This window comes from Fukomys damarensis, unplaced genomic scaffold, assembly GCF_012274545.1.
Source record: "Fukomys damarensis isolate Sample0158 unplaced genomic scaffold, DMR_v1.0_HiC HiC_scaffold_35, whole genome shotgun sequence".
Taxonomy (NCBI): domain Eukaryota; kingdom Metazoa; phylum Chordata; class Mammalia; order Rodentia; family Bathyergidae; genus Fukomys; species Fukomys damarensis.
The window spans coordinates 37,695,235-37,716,332 of NW_022900947.1; the positions used below are offsets into that span (position 1 = coordinate 37,695,235).

At 40.6% G+C, this 21,098-nt stretch overlaps 1 protein-coding gene across 1 annotated transcript in view; it reads right to left on the reverse strand.

Annotated features, from left to right (window-relative positions):
- The window catches only part of Txk (TXK tyrosine kinase), a 71,291-nt gene that overhangs the window by 37,462 nt on the left and 12,731 nt on the right, over positions 1–21,098 (reverse strand). The window contains exons 2-6 of the mRNA XM_010640202.3: positions 11,090–11,144; positions 9,825–9,927; positions 8,698–8,903; positions 6,629–6,694; positions 159–213 (exon numbers count right to left, since the gene is read on the reverse strand). Coding sequence (XP_010638504.1) covers positions 159–213; positions 6,629–6,694; positions 8,698–8,903; positions 9,825–9,927; positions 11,090–11,144 — 485 coding nt within the window. The remainder of the gene's footprint in view (positions 1–158; positions 214–6,628; positions 6,695–8,697; positions 8,904–9,824; positions 9,928–11,089; positions 11,145–21,098) is intronic.

A 21,098-nucleotide genomic window follows, 5' to 3' on the forward strand; every position in this document is an offset into this window, starting at 1 on the left:
TATCAGAAAATATGTAATGGGAATAAAGTTGTGATGATATTTTTAAATTAGAAAGAATAATTAAGAAGTAATGCACCATTTTGCTTTGTTAAAGTCTTCATAATGTACTCAGAAATTTTGAAGATATTCATAGATTTATTCACAAATAATTGAAATACCTCTTGTCTTAATAGACGTTCTGCTTGATTTCTGGTAATATTTCTATGGTACCACCTGTGAAACAACATAAATAATTTTTAATTTTTTTATTTAATACTTTCAGAAAAAAACTTTTCTTTAAAGGTCTTTAAAAATTATTTTAGAAAGTTATGACTTTTTAAAATGCAGATAAATCATGATGTATTATTATGGGTCAATTCATCAAGTTTAATGCAATTTTACTAACTTCAAGCCAACATTTAGTTACTTTTATCATACTTCATTTAATTTTCTAACACAAACGGCACCTGTAGATAATTTTGAATGATTTCATATCTTGTAAAATTCCATAAAAAGTAATTAAAAACTCAAATTAAGAAAACAAATGCTGGACTTAGGCAGACAAACTTAAAAATAGCTATTTCTTGGGCCAGGGATTTAGTGCAGTGGTACCACACCTGCCCTACAAGCTCAAGGTCCTGAGTTCAATCCAAAATAAATACATTCTAACTTTTCTGACTCTCCTAACTACATTACCTCCAGAATGTTAGCAATTAGTAGAGAACACAGAACAACCAGGACATCCTCCTGTCCTGAACACACGCCCACCTTTCTTCCGGCCTCGCTCTTTCCTCACCCTGTGAGCTGAGGCCACACTGGGACTCTTTTCTCACTCAAATGCATTGAACCTTACCTGTCTTTGCTCATTGTTTCTCCTACATTAAACATATCATTAAATGACTAGAATATCAGAACTACCACTGTACACATATCTAAGCAACAGGATAAGGAAAACATAATTTGATACCTAGTCAGTAACAAAATTAGACAGAAAAGAGGAAAATGATAAAAAGGAGAGATAGAAAAATTGAAAAAGCTTCATTTCAAAACAAGACTTGTACTGAGGATTTTTAAACTTAAATACTGCCTGAAATTCTCTTTTCTGTGAAGAATGAGGACGTGACAATGCATTGAGTCACCATGGGTGGACCAGATGGCTGAATCTCCTCTACCGCTGGAGTCTGGAATTCATCTCCACAGGTGCTCTTGGCCTGACCTCCAGTAGTGGAAAGTTGCCACTAAATTAGAACAGTCAGATATCTAGAATACTGATGTCATCAAACTGAAAGTGAACTTCTCAAAACATGAGCCACCAAGAATACGAGGTGATGGGTGATCGCAGATGATTCTAGGCGAAGTAAATCGACCACTCACCACTCGGGGGAACAAGAATAACCATAGTGTTCCATGGTGAACAGCATTCAAGACCTTTTAATGAGTAGTAACTCTGCAGGAAAGAATTTTAAGAGGAGTTTGAGATCTCTTGCTGCAGAAAGAGAAATTCCTTCAAAATAAATGAGGCAGTGTTAAAGACATAGGAATCAGCTTAAAGGGATCCTCAATGGTTAGGTGGTGAAATTGAAATTTTAAAGGAGAATGAAGATGATAATTCACTAAAATAAACTGAATCTGTGAAAACACAAGACTACTAAAAGATACTCAGAAAAATTTAAAGGATAGTGTATTTTTTAAATGTATTTCACCTGTTGCGTTGATGTTAATTTTGTCACTTTGTATTTATTTATTATGATGCTAAATAACATAAGTACATATGCTAATTTTGTTTAAATATAAATTAGAATTTCACCTACATGTGGATGTCATTAGAATGATTTTTAGGTGGTAACCAAATTGCAGAGAGAAATAAGTGACAAACTCAGGATTCTTTAAAATAATGCAGATTTCTGTTAGGCAGTAAACAGATTCAATAAATGTAATTTAAGGGAAGTTAGGAGTATGGTACTTCAAATTTCATTTATTTAAATCAGATGCCAAACTTTTTTTGTTTGTTTGTTTGTTTGTCTTTTGTACCAGGGATCAAACTCAGGACCTTACCCTTGTGAGGCAGGTGGTGGAACCACTGAGATAAATCCCTTCCCAGACACCAAAACTTTTTAAAGTTTTCTTTTAAAATAGGTAAGGCTATAACTTTTATACCTAGACAGCATTTGTTCTAAAACTAGTATTGGGCCAGGCATGGGGGCGCATGCCTGTAATCCCAGCACTCAGGAGGCTGAGGCAGGAGGATCGCTGTGAGTCCTACGCCAGCCTGGGCTACACAGTGGATTCAAGGCCAGCCTGAACTGCATAGCAAGACCCTGTCTCAAAAGAAACCAAAAAGCAAACAAACAAAAAACCCATTCATATCAAAACTGTGGACATAGGAGTTAGGGTAGGGCTCCTACGCACAAATCTATCATGTCTAGTTATGATTGAGTTGAAACTATGTGTATATTTTGCCCCCAAGTTCCATGCACAATCTCAGATTTCTGACCAGTAACAGCACTGTGCTCTTGAATTTTTTTTTAACCTAGAAACTCTAGTGGCTCAAGGAAGATAAATCTGCTTCCCTTAATAAGTGACTAACTCTGAGAAAATCAAGGGTTCAGTGTAGAGAGGAGATAAATCAGACCCATACTTCTAAAAGTTCAGGATAGTCAATATGCTTGATATCTAAAATGTCTAATTGCAACCATACTCTTAAATGACATAAATAAGACACACGTGTAAATACCGAATAGTTTCTCTGGTGTGAAAAACTAAAAATGTAAATAAGATCCGAATTGTATAACTGATAATGTGAAATAGGAAGAAAGGGCTAAAGGTGCAGGGGAAGTGGGAAGGGCAGGGGAAAGGAAAGAAGAGAAAAGAAAAAATATGAGAAAAGGAAAAAATGGAAACAAAGTCTTTGTAAATAGGGGAGGGAGGAGGGGATAAAGGGAGGGCAGGGGTATGGGGAAAAAATGAGAACCAAGACCTGTCATGTAAAGGTACAAGAACCCAATGATGAGTGTAACTGTATTGTATACTTAAAAAGTACCAATAAACTCAACAATATTCTTATGAAAATAATAAAATGTCTAATTGTAAGAAAATCTATTGTATTTTATTTTTGTCTCTGATTTTGAACACATCATTAATTTTAAACTTGTTATTTGAAACTGAAGAGAATTTGACTTATTTTAAAAACGATATTCACATAGTTTAAAACACTCAGTTTCCCTCTTAACACATTTAATTCATTGGACTGCCAAGATTATTTTAAAGACATACATAGGGCTTATTACAATTGTAAACTTACCATCAAGCATGTGAAATAAAAGATAATTGAATGTATTCAGTTTACTAATGCAAATTGAATGTTTCAAGAAATCTAATTATAGAGCTTATAAAGAGGACTGTTTAAAGACATTTGCTATAAGTGTGAATTAAGATGGTTTTTCTTATTTATTTAGATTTATAAATAAATAAGAAGATTTACACATTGAATTTGAGAGCATGTTGAAAACGAGGTTTTTACATTGTAATGTTGATAACTTAGATATGCGTTTAAAGCAAAAGTAGCCATCCATTTCTGTGTACAAAGGTTCCCCTGAGACATCAAAAGAACACCATTGAGCCAGACCCGCTAGCACCTGCCTGGAATCTCAGTGCTCTGGGAGGCTGAAGCCAGAAGATCACAAGTTCAAGGTCAGCCTGGGCAATGTAGCAAGCAAGACCTTGTCTCCAAATGAAATATAAAAGGAGCTGGAGATGTGTAGGAGGCTGCTGTGGGATGTGTCAAAGCCCAGGTGTCTGGGGATGTTAGGGGCACCTGAGGACACAACTCTGTCATCTAGCACAGGTGCCCTACAGACTTTGTTATAATAAATCAGCATGGGTGACCACGCACCTACCACAGCTATGCAAGGTCAGTCACACGGCGGCTGTCTTATCTGTGTCTCAGAAAAGCTACGAAAGACACGGAGCTCTTGAGCCTGGAGCTACAGCTCCAACTCTCAAGCTCTGATGCTGCCCTGAGGCTGGAAATTAAAGCTGGTTCCTGCTTTTTTGTGATCTCTACTCTATGCACATTCTTTTCTGTGGGAACCTTGGCTGACCTGACCTCCCTTCAGCCCATCAGCTGACAGGATGTAGCTCAATGCTCAACCTCCACTACCACAAACTGTTTTTTAAGTGCACACTGACACCTGATCTTTCCCCTCACCCACCTCACACTCTTCCCATCTTTGGCTCTCATGTGACTTCTGCACAAAGGTCTTTCCCAGCCCAAGGCTCCATCTACACTTTATCCCCTTCCTCAGAGTTTCTCCCAGGGTCCTATACTGTTTAATAATGCACATTACATGTGTTAAGAAATGTAATCAACTCAGCTTATCGAAAGGACTAACAGCTTCGGTATATTTACTCCTACTGTTTCCTTCATAACGCTACAGTTTAGTTACGTAGTTGTTTTTAATGACTATTTCTAAGTTCCGTGAGACAGGGAAGGTTCTGTGTTGCATTTCCAGTGCTTAGAACAACTGACATGATTGTGTACACATCATGAGTGTATGCAATAAGTACACGGCCGAAAATTACAGTGACTCGGTGGGGCAGGGGCTGAAGTAGCAAAGGCCCATTTCACACATATGTGAGCAAGGTGGGCCAGACTGTAAATGCCCAGCTTGTTAGTTTCACAGATCACAGACACAGTAGTAATCACTAGAGCTTAATGAGCACTTACTATGTGCCATATGAGATAGATATGACCGCCTCTACTTGTGAGATCATCAGAAGTCTTGATCACTCAGAAATACTAGGCTACTTTGCCCAGAATCAAAGCTCTAATGAGTGGTGATGCTGGGTTTTAGTAAGTGACTGATAGATTTTAGAGATTAATAATTTTATATCTATATTTTAATAGATCCATTTTTTAAATAATAAAATTTAAAATGAATCTTCCCCAGATTGAAATCACGAAAAAGGATGATTTTCAAAAATCATATAAATCAAGGCCCGAACAAGTGAAATGGCAATTCTAACCCCGGAGTAGCTTAATTCAAATGATCCAGTAGAAACAAGTTGTTACACTCACAGACCGAGCCCACTCTAACCAGGGTAAACAACGAGCAAATTAATGAATAAGGGAAGGAAAGCTCTGGGCGGTGAGCTCCCATCCGCTCACCAGCAGGCGCGCTGTTAGGAGTTATCTCACTCATCTCCTCTAATTGTCTGGGAAATCCCAACTACGATCATGATACGGAAAGAAGGCTCATCTTTCTCATTTTCCTTAGCAGACTTCCACACAAAATCTCTTGTGTCCTGGCCTTTCGTTTCCTGTTGCACGGGTCGCCTTCAGCCACCCCGGCAGGTGGCTTGGGTGACAGTGGGCTGTCAATGGCTCCGCCTCCCAGGCCTGATATACTGGAAACTGGAATCTTGGAGACGGACGAAGGATTCAGGTCAGTTGCAAGGACATGGCAGGGAGTGAAGGCAGGGAGAAGAGAGGAGACCTTGTAACAGACCTTAGCAGCGTGAGCAGGGAGAGAGAGCAGATACAGCTTAAGGAGAAGTCTGGAGGAATCGTGCCTATGTCATCCGCTTTCCTTCAATGCAGTCTATAGTACGCAACCAAGCTTTTGGAACTGGGTCCATTTCAGGGTGAGAGGAACTGAATTTGACTCTCAGGCGGGCTTACACTGATACCAAGGCCAACCAAAATTTTCTCACTCCTTTGTATCCCACTCCTCCCGGCTTTCACAAGCACCCGTCCTAATACTGCAACTCACGTCACCTACTGCCACCTGCTGGAAGGATGTGTTAAGTGCAAAATCTGTACCCAAGAGCAGATGCCCACCCTGGAATTTCAAATTTAAAAACGATTTAGGACTAATCCCAACTCTGCCGCTTTCTCCCTGTAAATTAATCTTTCCATCTGCGCAATGACGATCTCAAAAAATGACTAAGAGCTCTCTTTTCTTCCAAATCTATATTTATAATAAAAACAGATTTCAAGGAAAACTTATCTGTAAATTAATCTTTCCATCTGCGCAATGACGATCTCAAAAAGACTAAGAGCTCTCTTTTCTTCCAAATCTATATTTATAATAAAAACAGATTTCAAGGAAAACTTTAATGAATGCGCCTAATGTTCTTCCAAAGTACAGCGTGAGCCCAGCTCTTGTCTTTTCTAAAACATGAACCAAAATGCTGTGTCTGGATAGTAAGTCCAATTTCTCACTCACTGAAAACCTAATGCTGGGCCAGGGGTTTGGCTCAGTGCTGCCACTGCCTGCCTTGTAAACCCAAGGTCCTGAGTTCAATCCCTGGTGCTAAAAAGAAAAAGAAAAGAAAATCTAATGCCATTTTTTAAAGTAAATGTTCAATTTAGGACTTATAATAAAGCAAGTGTCATGTGAGTGTTTGGCTTCACAATGTCAGTGTTTTTTTTTTAAAAAAAAGAGAGAGGCATACAAAACAAGTTTAAGAAAAAGAAGTTCCTGTATCAACCATGATAAAGATCAGAGCCCTCTTTATTGCAAGAGCTCTCAAATATGCTACTTTCTTTTCCTTTTACGGACTAAAAACAGTATCTACACTTTAAAACTGCCAGAATATACCTGATTTTCATAGGTTAACCACTGTGCATGCTGTGAAGGGGACTTACTCGTATATTTCTAAATTGCTGAGTTTGTTTTCAGTCACATAATTGCTTGGGATTAAGCCTTCATTCCTAGAAAAAAAAAGACAAAGCAAAAATCAAAACATTGGGCATATTTGTGACATTACCATGACAAAGGCTCTTTTAAAAACCCAAAGATACAAGCCAAAATCCAATTCATTTTACTGATTAAATTGTTAAAAGAAGGGAAAAAAGGTTCTTTTTTTCTTCATCTCTACCTCCACAAAAAATTTCTACACGAGAAATACTAAGAGCTTAATTTATAGGTTGAGTAGTTTGACAGATGTTATGACCCCAAAATATTTTCAAAGCAGAAAAAGGGGCACTAAAATGATCATTTGAAGTCAGAGTGAGTGACAAGGTCAAAAGTACCAATTGCAAAAGAAACTGGCTTCAGTTTGCTGCAGCACAGTTCATAGCACAGGTATTCTAATTGCCACTCTCCTGTTATAAGCAGTGTTTTAAAGGAATCCTTAAACACGGGTCCTGGGGCACAAGAAAATTTCTCTAAAGCTGATATCAAGGAGGAGAAGTGCTAAAACACCAAACATGGACATCTTTCAGCAGATGCAACAGATCACACTCCAAGTAAGACATACCACTTACACACCTATTATCAGGGTACAGGTTTCTTACTTCCCCTACCTTCTCCAGCATTTGAAATTGCAAAAAAGATCTCCAAGACATATTATTGAAAATTAAAAGCAAACTGCAGAATAATGCACGAAGTGCAATAAGATTCAGGTAAATGAAATCTACATGACTAAGACCTGTCATGTAAAGGTACAAGATCCCAATGATGAATGTGACTGTGCTGTATACTTAAAAAGTACCAATAAACTCAATAAGATTAAAAAAAAAAAGACACCTACCAATACTTCAATGTATGTAAGCTCATTGCAAAGGATCAAGAAAGATACTCATTAAATTGGGTGACTTTGTGTACTTTTGAAGAAGACTGGGTTTGGAGGAATGGCGAAGAATAATCTTAGCATTGTTTTAGGAACTACTCAACTGTCTATAAAAAATACTAATATAATGTTTATTTTAAAGACTGAGGCATTCCAGTAGTACACATAGAGGTATAGCTAATTACACAGACCTGAACTCATTAGTGCTTCTTTTTCCACTAAACAAATCTCTATCATATGTTCAACCTAACCTCAGGACTGTTAAGGGTCAAATCCACAGGAAAATATAATTAAGGAAAGCGGTATGGAATTGAGATGCTCATAATACATATGTATAATCTCCAAATGTAAATATTGGAGAGTAACATTCTCTCCCAGGGAGCTGGAACAGTCCTCAAAATTATCCTCATCCCAGAACTACAGACATTAATACTCTATTGCAATGAATAGATTCCATTCTATTGCTTGCATCAAACAGAATAGTACATTGCAACTAAGAACAGGAAATGATTTTCCTCCCAAGATATTTTTCTTTCCAAGTTAATGCCACAACTACTGCAATATTTGCTTTCAAAACTAGTCATTGTAGAAATATAAAACTAATAAGATACAATTTATAGTCTTCCCTTAGAGTTTAATGAGCAAAAAGGCAAATTTCCAAGTAGAAATCAGAATAAGAATCCACATGGTAGCACTTACTGCTTCCATTTTACAAATAAAGATACAAAAACTCCGTGTGGGTAACCGACTTCCCCAAGGACACACAGTAGCAAGCAAGGACATCTGTGCCTCAAAATGGCAGGAGCAAAATACAGTTTTCCCCATTTGCTATGCACTCGCAAGCTCTATCTTTAAATACGACACAGCGGGCTATTTTAACTGTCTTCCTTCATTTTCTTCTAGAACATTCACTCACTGTTAATTGAGCACTTATTATAATTTTACTTTCTGGCCTCGGCACCAAGCAGGACTTCGGGGTTCTGAGACTGTCTGAAGACACTGCGCTCTAACGCCTCTCTTGTGGATGGAGAACGTGGGGAGGCAAATTCCACTCCATGCAGCTACTAAAGAGTCTTTCTAAGTCCCGATGCCTTCAGGGGTTGGAAAAGGAGGCATTTGACAACCACTAAACTACGGTCTTACCCCAGACGGTCTCTCGCCTTCCACCAGTGAGGATCGTACTTCTCCAGCACCAGGTACTCCTCTGATCTCTTCAGGGCTAAATCACAGGCTTCCCGGGGCTGAAAGTCATACAGCGCCTTGACGTGGATCCTCTCCTCCGCGAGCTCAGAGGCCGGCAAGGGTGGCAGGGGCTTGCGCTTAGACGGCTGTGCAAGGCCCCTGCTGGACTAGAAAATGCAAGAGGCAAGATGTTTCACTGTCCTCTTAGTTGTTTGCACTCAGACAGAGCAGAAACGTGGCTGATTTGCTGGCTTCTTCGCTTCTCCTGTCCAGCTACCCAAACAGAAGCCTTTGGAACCAGCACCACACTCACACTTTTGTAAACTTCTGACCTCATGAGTATTTTCACCAGGATCTTGTTAGATTTTACCTGTTATAACTCTTAAAAGATGATTATTCTTAATCTGCAATAATACAGAAGATCCTAATAAGATTACTGACATTGAGAAATGGGAAGAAAGGAGCTAAAGGTGTAGGGAAGGTGGGATGGGTAGGGGAAGGGCAATAAGGGAAAAGAAAAAAATGTGAGACAATGAAAAGATGGAAATAAAGTGTTTGTAGATGGGGAGGGGAGGAGGGGTGAAGGGAGGGCAGGGACAAGGGGAAAAAATGAGAACCAAGACTTGTCATGTAGAAGTACAAGATCCCAACAATGAATGTAACTGTACTGTATCCCTAAAATGTACCAATAAACTCAATCAAAGCTGGAAAAAAAAATGATTATTCTTCAACAGTTTCATGTTAAAGATTCTTGTTTTTTGTAAAAGAAAATGGCCCTTCCCTTTCCTGTGCTGTAATTTTGGGTTTGGATTTACCTCACTGTTCCTCCCAACATGAAACATTAATCTTCACCTCAAAATGGTGGAAAGCAGAATACGGTTTATCTTTTGCTGTCCACTTTCCAGCTCTGTCTTTAAATACAGCACAATAGGTGGTTTTAACTATCTCCTTTCTTTCACTTTCTTCTAGAACATTCATTTACAGTTAATTGAGCACTTACTGTGTGCCAAGCATGATTCTAAGATCTGGGCTTGGCATTAAGCAGAATTTCATGGGAGCATAGACTTCCCTTTGAGAATGATACTCACTTGTTTCTTACTTGACAGTTGGCTGAACCATCGCCTTCGACACTGGGTATATTTTTCTGAAGGTTCTTCATCTTGGCTCAGGCTTATCTGTGTTCTAACTTGTCTGACATTGAAAAGCAAACATATTACAAATGATTCTTCATAGAAATAAGGTCCATGAATCCATTTAGATTAACACAAAAATAGTAGACACATCTGAAATACTCAGACCCCACCCTCTCTCCTTGGGTAAATGCCAACTCTCAGAAGTTCAATCTCTTTGTCTGAGAACTAGAGATGCTGTGAAATACAACTGAGTTTTATGTTATGAGATAAGACTGAGTGAACATGTCAACGACCATACACAGCCTGATGTGTTTTAGGGGCACAAAAGCACAGTCATGCTCATGACCATGAGTGGGTTAGCCTGAGTGAGGCACCCTGCTTATTGTTTTATGTGCACTATCTCATTTAATAACATCTATTCTGCCAATGGTGAATGTGACTTACTGTATACTTAAAAAGTACCAATAAACTCAATAATGAAGAAAAAGAATTGGCACAAGCTTCTGTTGCACTAAATGTCATGTGAAAGCGATGAAAAAATAAAGTTCAGCTAAAATCACCTCAGAAAAAAAAATATATATGTATATATTCTGATACATAGCACGGTGTAGTGATGAAGTACATGACTTTCAATCCCAACACACTGGTGCATGTGGCCTGGGTAAACAAGGTAACCTCTCTAGGCTTCAACCTCCGCATCTAAAGTAAAAACTGTAAAAAGAATTGTTGTGTAAATGAATAAAAGTGAACTTCTCAGCACAGCGTCTGATACACAGGACACTTACTGCCCATCAGTTGTTAGCAGCAATAAGGTGCCTTGGATTTGATTCTTACACTGTCATTTCCTGGGCACCAGAGGAGAAGGGGCTCTAATGTCGGGGGAGACACAGATAACAAAGACGGCATTCTCGCCCTTAAAGTGGGGAGAGTAGAGCATGGATGTGAGACAGATACGCAGTGTACACGAAACAAGTGTTAGAGAGCCACGCTGCAGGCCTGGGAACACGATGCACCAGAAGGAGGCACTGCACAGGGCAGATGGAGGCAGAATCGCCACCCACCTGACATTTGACCTACACCTTCACATGAACGGCTTGCAAGAGGGAGAAAATGGGAGAAGCAGAGAGAGCAGCAGGCACAGAGAAACATGACAACTCAATAACTAACAAAGACACTGCGAAAGAAATCATTCCCAAGGTTGCCCTACAAGGCAAACTTACCGCTTCTGTACTGAGCAGCAACAGCAGCAACAGAAAATGGACTGGAAGGTGTTATCTGAAAAGCAATCATCCTCACTGTTAGGAAGCCGCAAGTCCATGCCCTTGGAGAGATGGGGCTGAGGGACTGTGCCAAAAGCCGTGTCCAGGGGGTACATGAGCTGTCCTCGCCATGCCTGTCTTCGCTAGTAGAAGATGAAAAAGTGTCACTAAGGCCAAAAGCTAAGTAAGTTCCTGGCACCCTGGCCAGTGTGGTTTCCCCTCTCAGGCTCTTCTCCCCTGGTCTGGTTTACGCATTTCCTCGGTCTGTGAATGATAAATGACCAGTGTATTCTACCTCACCTTTCTCAGAGCTAGTGTTAGCTAACAAATGCACAGAACAGTAGCCTTTTTAAAAGCAGTGCTCTCCTAGGAAATCTGCTAGCAGTGATTTTGAATTAAGACCAACACCTTTCTTTAAAACTTTTAAAATTTTTTTTAAAAAATAGGCTCTTAGCTTTTTTATGGATTAAGTCCAAATGTAAACTGAATAAAGATAGAATCAACTAGCAAAACTGGACCTTGCTTATATTTTTATTATGAAGATTAGCCTTGACTTAAATGAGATGATTTGCCTTTGTAAAGATCATTGAAAAGTTCTGATTTTTTAAAGCATGGTTTATTTTCACAGATCCTGCATTTCCCAGCCAGCTCATGCTACTATTGACAACTGAAAAGAAGTCTTATAAGACAGAGGTTAGTCTCCAATGGTGTGATACCGAGTAAATTTCATAACTGTTCCATGCGTCAGTCTCCTCATCGGTCAAGTGGGAATAACAACGTGAAAAACTATTGTATGGATAACTGGACCAACTGTGTGAGGACCTAGAGCAACGCAGGACACATCAAGAGCTCATTGAGAAGAACTGTTGTAATAGGATTGTTCTGACAGTTAAACGAGGTGGCATCTTGAAAGCCCTTGGAACATGGAGGAAATGCTACCAGGAAGGATGCCAGCAAGAATCAGAAAGGAAACTCAAGTGGTAGCAAGCTGTGAACGTCTTATTTATAAAAGGAGGCAACTATAGAGATATAGGCAGAGAGTGACAAAGCTACAAAGTTTGTGCAGGAGCACAGAGCTGACCCCAGACCAAGAGTGACAAGGGACAGGAAGCCTAGAGCCTAGGAGGAGAGAAGATCTTCGGTGCCAGCCTCTGCAAAACAGCAGTTGCCACCCATCAAGGGACACCGCCCAAGTCGCCTTCCTGGGGAAGAAATCAGGAGGGTAGATCTCCTTACCTCCTGGCCCTCCCTCCCGCTCTGCCTGGGTTCCCCATGGGCTGGACCTAATCAGAGGCCAGATTCCTGTACACGAAGGAGCAAAGAGCGGGCTGGAGAAGCATGGAGCATGGATCTGGGAGAAGAGGGGTGAAGGAGGCAGCCGGCATAGTCCACCTCTCACCATCAACTCTTGTCTTCCATTTGAGCAAGAAGTTTGTGTTTCCAGAAGAAGGGACGAACAAATTTCCTAGGTTATCACAAGGTGATGTCGTTTAGTCAAACTCCTATCTGAAACTACTATCCATTTTCCACTCTGAGGATTTTGCAAGGGACAAAGGAAATAAGAAAAAAGAATAGCATAAAATAGCCACAGGCCAGGGATTTAGCACAGTGGTTCTGCCGCTTGCCTCACAAGCACAAGGACCTGAGTTCAATCCCTGGTACCAAAAAAATTTTTTAAATTAAAAAAAAATAAAACAGCCACTACAATTCCCTGTTACCTCTGTAGCCACCCTGAATCTTAAATTGAAAGTAACAGACACTCCCAGTATGCATTCTATGTTCCCCTTTGCCTCTGTCAAGACCTTGGCTGAAGAGGTGCTTTATCTGGTAAAATGGCCCAAATATTCATTATCATGGGATGTGGGTTCTCATATGGCCTTGTATTCCATTGACCTACTATTGTAAGGGATATATTTTTTATCTCTCTCATTGAGTTTATTGGTACATTTTAGTTATGCAGTACAGTTACATTCATCATTGGGATCTTGTACCTTTACATGACAGGTCTTGATTCTCATTTTTTCCCCTTATCCCTGCCCTCCCTTCATCCCCTCCTACCCTCCCCATTTACAATCACTTTATTTCCATTTTCTCATACTCTTTTCTTTTCCCTTATTACCTTTCCCCTACCCTTCCCACTTTCCCTGCACCTTTAGCCCCTTTCTTCCTATTTCACATTGTCAATTATATCATTAGGATCTTATGTCCTATTATATTTTTTCACACCAAACTATTCGGCATTTACACGTGTGTGACTTATTATTGTTAGGAATGTTAAGGAAACTAAGTCAGTGTCCTTTTCATCCCCAATTCCGGCTCAAGTACCATCTCAATTGGCCATCAGGATAATCACCCAGCTACAGTGACTCGCTTCAGTGCCTGTTAGTTCCATAGGACAAAGAATCCCTCAATGGCCAGAGGAGAGTTTCAATTTCCAATACAGTGCTCCCTACTGAAAGGGATTCTTCTTTCAGAAAATAGAGTCCTCAGCCCACCAGACCCAAGGTCACAGGGAGTTATTAGATCCAATGGTGAAAGCCCCCCATCACCGGTCTCTAATCTCTTGGAATCTGTCTCTGGGCTGCTGGTTATTGCACCCTCTGAGACACCACCCAAACACTGCAAGATGGTCTTCAGATGGCAGAATAATTGAAGTCCTCACAGCCCATGGTTTTTGCACTATCAAGCCAGATGCTACTGAGTTATGGAGCACATGGTAAGGTAGACCAGGCAAACACTAATGGGACTTAGATTAACTTCACCAAATGGTTCATCTTGGTTATATTTTCCCATTCTCCCTCAATTCTAAGAGTTTCAGCCATATATCTCTCCCCCCACACATCTTGTCACCAATCTCTCAATCCAAGTTCCTGATTAGAGGGCTAACTTGTTTGCTCAAGAGTCAATATTCAATCAGTGCTGCTGACCTTGTCCCTAATGAAGTGAACATATCCTTGCTGAAGTCCTTACAGGACTTTATTTCAACACGCTGTGTGCCTCTGATTTAAAGATTGCCATGCTAATTCTTCTGCCTCTGAATGAGATGGTAGAACAATGGTGTTTATTTCTTATTGGTACAGGATCAGAGCACAGATCTGTCTGAAAATCAGGCCTGAGCTTTTTCCTCCTTCACTAGCCGATGAGACCATTGATGTGTGTCAAAGGAAAGCCTGAAAGCAGGTAATTTGTTAATATAAGTCTCCTAATCATGAAGCTATCTTCATCTGCTGGATCCCAGTTCCATATTATGATAGCTCACTTCTGCATGCCCACTTTCATAGTTCATTGCTTCAGGTAACACTAAGCTCATGACAGGAAGTTTAGATGGCATAAATATTTCATCCATGGTTAAGCATTCAGTCTTCACCAGTAACAAGCCAGGAGCTACTTTACAAATTGAAAAATCATTGTGAGTCAAGAAATTATTCCACATTCCTGGGGATGTGTGCTGTAATTTGCATGCTTGAACTTTCCAGAACTTCCAAACAAACAGCATCTCGCCCTCCTATTGTGTTCTTTCCCAGCTCACTACCAGTTATAATTTGAGTCATTACAATTGAGTTATTTCTCCTAGGAAAGAGGTTATCCCTGGACCTCTAAATATATGACCAAATAAACCTCAGATCTAACTTGAACATGTTTTCTTGGGCCACTTCTGATATCAATCACCTTGTAGGTGATGGTTCTGATAGGAAACATGAATTAAATTAGAACCATTTAAAGAGGGCTATTTATAAAGGCATGAACTACAAGCTGTGGATAGGGATAAGAGGTCTGCAAAGGGTTTGCAGGAGCACAGGTCCCACCACAGTGAAACTGTCACCAATGATAGGTCCAACAGGACAAGAGGGAAAGAATCAAGTTGGATAGAGATGACTTTGGGAGGAGCCATGATCTGAACTGAGGGAAAGATACAGCCAGCTCAATGTGGCTTTACTACAATTTCCTCCAGTGGTTCTCCATGAGTGTGGTCTGACCAGAGGCTTTGGATGCATGGTAAACTAACCCTTACATGTGTTTCTTTGCCAGGATAAAATGTAGGTAGAGAAGAATGAATACCAAGAGCTAAGGATCTCTGCGCCCCATGTAGACTGGCTGCTACATTTAATCCTTCTTTCATCTTTCAGTAAAAGAGAATAGAAAAGAGTAAAGATAGCTAGAACAGTAATCAACACATACCAGTTCCTTTCCTTCCAAACCTACATGCATACACTGGCCTCCCTCCGATTTAGCCATTTCTATGCTAATTCTTCTAGCCACTGGTATTGGAGGGCCAATGACAAACTTCTCATCTGGATATACAGTTCAACAGCGGGCAAGTTCCCTATGCTGTTTCATCCCTCATCCTGATTTAATAACTTTCTCTTGCTTTCCTGCACTCAGAAACCACTCATTTCCTAAGGCTTATTTCTGGAAATAAAAATGCAATGCTTCACTGATTCCTAAAAATCTGTGCTATATCATGTTATTCAGTTTTTGAATTTCAGCTGCTTCTGACTGTCAGTTTTCATCTACTATGCCTGAATGAGTAAATTGAAAACAATACATTTCTCAGAGAGAGGGTATATTAGCACTTGAGGTCTTGTCTCCCTTCACAGGAGGGGGTCCAATTTATATTCGGACCAATTTGTTCTACAGGTGTTTCAGAGATCCATTAGCTCTGTATCCATCTAGGCCAGGAGATGCAAAATTAAATGAAGGTTACATACATGAGTACGGCAGGTCCAAATGTAGACTGTGGCAAAGTGCTATGCCCCAGCCGGCTGGGAGGCATTCAAACTTTGCAATACGCCCTCCCTCTCCTATGTCACCATGTGCCTTCTCTACTGGCTCACTCCCCATCAGCACACAAATACCCCGTTACTTCTGCCATTAAGACAAAGCAGAACAAACTACTCGATAATCTTATTTCCTCTGTTTCGTTGCCTGTTATAAAATCAAGAAATGTGCAGTCTATGCTTGCTACCTTCGGCTTCTTTCCTTCCATTGTCTCTTAACCCATGACAGCTAAGATGTGAAGCTACTGCCCCTCAACACTGCTCTTGGCTGGCATGCCCGCGAGCCGTGTACCGCTAAACCCAATGGTCAGTCCTGAATACTTATCTTCCTTGGCCACCCAGCAGCATGCAGCACTATTTGTCCCTGGGTTTGCTCCTTCTCAGTCCCCTTGCTGCTTCCTTCTCAATATCCTTGATCTTTCAAAGTCTTTGGTCTCTTCCTTTCTTATTCACTCTTTTGATTATCTCACTCCCTTTTTAAACCGATGCATCAGCTGATGGCACCCAAATGCACCCATCTAGCCCAGTCCTAATAAGCTCCAGACTTGCACACCCAAATGTACTCTCAAATGTTCCACTTGCGTTTCTAGTAGACATTGCAAATGAACATGCGATGAAATCTGAGCTCTGTTTCTTCCTCCCTCCCACAGATTACTTTACCTACCCTTCCCCACCTTATCAAATCAATGCCATCTTTCCGGTGACTCAGGCCACTGGTCTATCGATGACTCTTCTCTCTTTTTCATACCCTGGGCCAATCTGCCAGGAAAGCATTCTGAGTGTACCTTAAAAAGTCATGTCTCCAAGACTTTCCTCTTTAGATGGTGAGAGAGTTCTGGAGATGGATAATAGTGATAGCTCTACAATAATGTGACTGTATTTAATGTCACTGAACTATGCACTCAAAAATGGGGAGAAACGGCAACTTTTCTGTGAAGCACATGCTATAATATGGAGCTTGAATGTCTTCTAAAAGCTTCTTCCCCAACCTGTCTCCAGCCTGCACTGCTATTGGGAGTGGGCCTTTGAGAAGTGGGGCCAGTGGAAGAAAGGTCACTAGGGGAGATGTCCCCTTGCAGGTAATATTGAGAGCTCAGTCCCTCCTATACCTCTTTTGCTTCCATGCCACCATGAGGTAAATAGGCCCCTTTTGTCACATGTTCCTACCATGATGCTTTGCTTCACCACAGGCCCAAAGCAATAGGGCTGAGTGACCATGGACTGAAATCCCTAAAACTGTGAGCCCAAATAAAAATTTTCCCTTTTAAATTGATTATCTTGGGTACTTTGATTATCTTGGGTACTTTTCCCCAGTAACAGGAAGCTAACACAATATATTTCACCCAATACACACACACACACACACACACACACACACACATGCATGCACAGACAGGTTTTCTCCACCACATCTGTACTACTATGGTTAAACCACTATCATCTCATCTGACTTATGTGAATAACCTCCTAACTTCTTCCTGTGTCCATCTTTACCCTCTATGGTTTTTTTCTCAGCACAGCAGCCAAAGTGATTAAATTAAACCTGTCAAATCATGTTACTCTTTGTCTGCAAACCCCACTTGGCTCTACACTTCACTTGGATCTACAGCCAAATTTTTCACAGTAGCCTGTAAAGGCCTCTGTGATCCAGCCTCCTATGGCCTACTGGACTGAGCAGGTGTTTGCTTACCCCAGTGCCCTCCAGCCCTGCTGTCACCGCAGGCTCTTTGTTTTGCTTTATCCTCCAACACTCTTCCTTCAAGGACCTGGGCTCCTAACTCCCTTCACTCTCTCCCATTATTTGTTCAAACTCACCTTCTCAACAAAAAGTACACTCTGATTAAATATTACATTTTCAATCCTAACTTTGAGATTTCTCCCATCCAGGGACTAACTAGGCCCAACACTGCTTAGCTTCCAAGATCAGATGAGATCGGGTGCATTCAGGGTGGTATGACCATAGACATTCTGAGATTTCTTACTCTGCTCTATTTCTTTTTTTTTTTTTTTATGACAGTACTCACTTTCTAACATACTATGCAATTTATTTGTTTTAATTTTTTTATCATCTGTCTTCCCCTAGAATGTAAATAAGGAACTTTGTCTATTTTATAAATAGATATATCCTAGGGGCTGGGGATTTAGCTCAGTGGTTTGGTGGCCTGCCTTGCAAGCTCAAGGACCCACGTTCAATCCCCAGTACAAAAAAAAAAAAAAAAATAGATATATCCTAAGAAACTAGAACTATTTTTAACCTATAATATATAGTCAATAAATATTTCTTTATAATATTTGTTAATGAATGATTAAGAGCACTAAATCTTTTTTTTTCTTTTTTTTTTGAGATGGTCTCACTATGTAGTTGAGACTGCCCTGGAACTCACTATGTAGCCCAGGCTGGTCTCGAACTCACAGAAATCCTCCTGCCTCAGCCTCCCAAGTGCTAGGATTACAGGTGTGCATCACCACACCCAGGTTAGGAGCACTAAATCTTAAACTTGCTCACAACACCCACCTATCTTGATTCAGTCCTAATAGCAATATGAAAACTATCTGCGGACATAATAAGTAGGTACAATAGGAAGTAGTAGAAAATAAGAGGAGGTAGAATTAGATTATGACAGTGCTTGAAGTAGAGGAAGACTTTTAGTGTTTATGTAATTAGGAATCTTAAATAGATATTCATGACAGGAAATAATTTGGGCATTGGCCAAAGCATAGCAAACTGTACTCAGTCTGGAAACCTTTGCAAGATGGTCCATCAAGGTGAGCTATGATATCTATGACCTCATGTTTTAATATAATCTAAAACCATTTAATATCATCAAAAACAAGAAGTACAATCATGCTCATTTTACTTCTTAAGTAATCACTAACAGATTATATAATTCTCTATGTTTTTCTGTGTGCTCAAAATATTTCAAAACTAAAATTTCTATATTAAAAGAAAGGAAAACCCCACAAAACCAAGCAGGCTTGTGGTTAGTTAGATCCCTCTTCTAGGACAGATAATGTCTCACATGTATGTGATTTTTAGTATAGATGCAAAAGGGGTTTTATTTCCTGGGTTCAGTCACTATCGTACCTTTTCCTGTAGAAGAATTTTTATCTACCTCACTATCCCTAATAAGAAAAGCATTCTGTCAGATGTGCTTTTCTGCATTAATTCATCTCATCCTCGCAATGATCCTTTGGAGTAGATTCAACTTTACAGAAGTGGAACATGAACCACAGAGAGGTCTAATTACTAAGTGGAGAGTCAGGTCTTGGACATGGGCATCTAACCTAGGGTTTCTGCTCCGAGCTGTCAATTCATTGCACACAGCCTTTCCTAAAAGCCTCCTCAGCCCGCTGGTCTTCCCTTCAGCATTGCATCCTCCCTATTGTCAAGGGCTTACATAACCTCACCTACCCTACCCTGCTCTGACTCTGCCATCCACCAGTTCCCATCACTTTAGCTTCTTCCACTTGCTAGATTCCTGTGCTCTTTGCTCATCCTGACCACTTCCATCTCAACCCAGCATCGTCTTGCTTAGGGTTCTGCCCCACCCTGTGGCTCTCACTTACGTCCCACTCTCAGTGGTCATGTCTTTGTACAGGCTTCATCTCTCACAGCATTCCTCAGTCTCGCCGTTACTGACATTTGAGACTGGATTATTATTTGTGGAGAGTGGTTCTGCATGTTAGAGGGTGTTTAGCAGGATCCCTGCTTCCTACACCATGCTGGCAACAACACAGCCCCCTCCCCACATCCACTGCACCAGCACCCTTCAGCCATGGAAAATGCTTCCAGACCTTGTCAGGTGTCCCCTGGGCATAAAATCATCCCAAATTGAAAATCACTAGATTCTAAACTCTTGCTAATTTCAATTTTAAACTCCTTAATTTCAAGACTGCACGTTGTACTTTTTTTTTTCTTTGTCTTCATAGCATCCAGGGAACTCGATAAGTAGCTGTTAAACAAGACCTCACCAGGGTCTACACATCACATGAGATTTTGTCTCTCCTTTTCTAATAACTCATTCCATCATGCAGTGTCTCACAGCTTCATGTAGGGTACAGAGAGCATGAACTTTTGACTAGGTACAAGAGCGCAGTTGGAGAAACCACTTCTGGAGCATTGGTGGACATTTTCAGTTGGTCACAAGTCTTACTTTTTGTTTTAGACCTATTTCAAAAAGGAAAAGTTGCTCTCCCACCCAGAGCTGCCAAACTCCAGTGCCAGGAAGGCTGCCTGGGCCCGATCCACTGCAGGAAGGATAGCCACGCCCTCTCCTGCCCAGAGCCGCCATCACTCCAGCACCAGGAAGGTAGCCGTGTGGGTGCCCCTGAACCCCCACAACTCCCCTAATTACCACTCCCCCTCCCCCACTCTCAGACCTCCTGATTGTGCCAGTCTTTGGACCCACTCTGCAGAGGCAGAGGTGGTCATAAAGGGTATTTTTCTGAGTTCCCAACTTTGAACATCTTTAAAGAAAGGGCGTGGGAAACCTGTAGTAGAACGGTGTGGAGTTCAACCATTCAGAAGGTTGGGGAACTCAATCTGGGCCTTGCAGCCCAAGGTCAGTCTGCATCATGGGGTTCTGCCATCAGCTAACTGAGATCAGGGGTCTTGCATCCTACCTCTGTCTGAGTCCCCATCCTAAATAGTAAATATACTATATTGAAAAGTTTTTTCACTGCAGACATGTTTTGGACTTCTTGATTTCAATTTAATTCAAATGGTTTAAGGGTGATAGGCTAGTGACTACCACAGGTGGTCAGTTTCCAAGTTGTGCTTGATCATAATGTGTTGCTGATTGTATCAGTTGGTATAACGGATTGTGGTTGATTTGATGAGCTGTTTTCTCTGATTTTATGAAGATGAGAATGTCTGTGGGTCATTAGAGACCCAGAAGCTAGGGTGCAACTATATCAGGAAGATTTAGGTGATAACCCAGAGATTAAACCAAGGACATCCCGACAACAAAAATAAAAATGAGAAAACATTTAAGCAAGACACAAAGACAGACTTCCAGTTCACCAACTGCAAACAGTAGGGCAAATGAGGATGAAAAGGCTGATAGTGAACCACCAGGATATCCTGAACTCAATGCACAGGAAGTAACAAAACAGATCAATCAGGCTCTAGAAAAATTCAAAACAGAAATAATTTCCCAGATAACCATAGAGATGGTGAGCAACATGAGAAA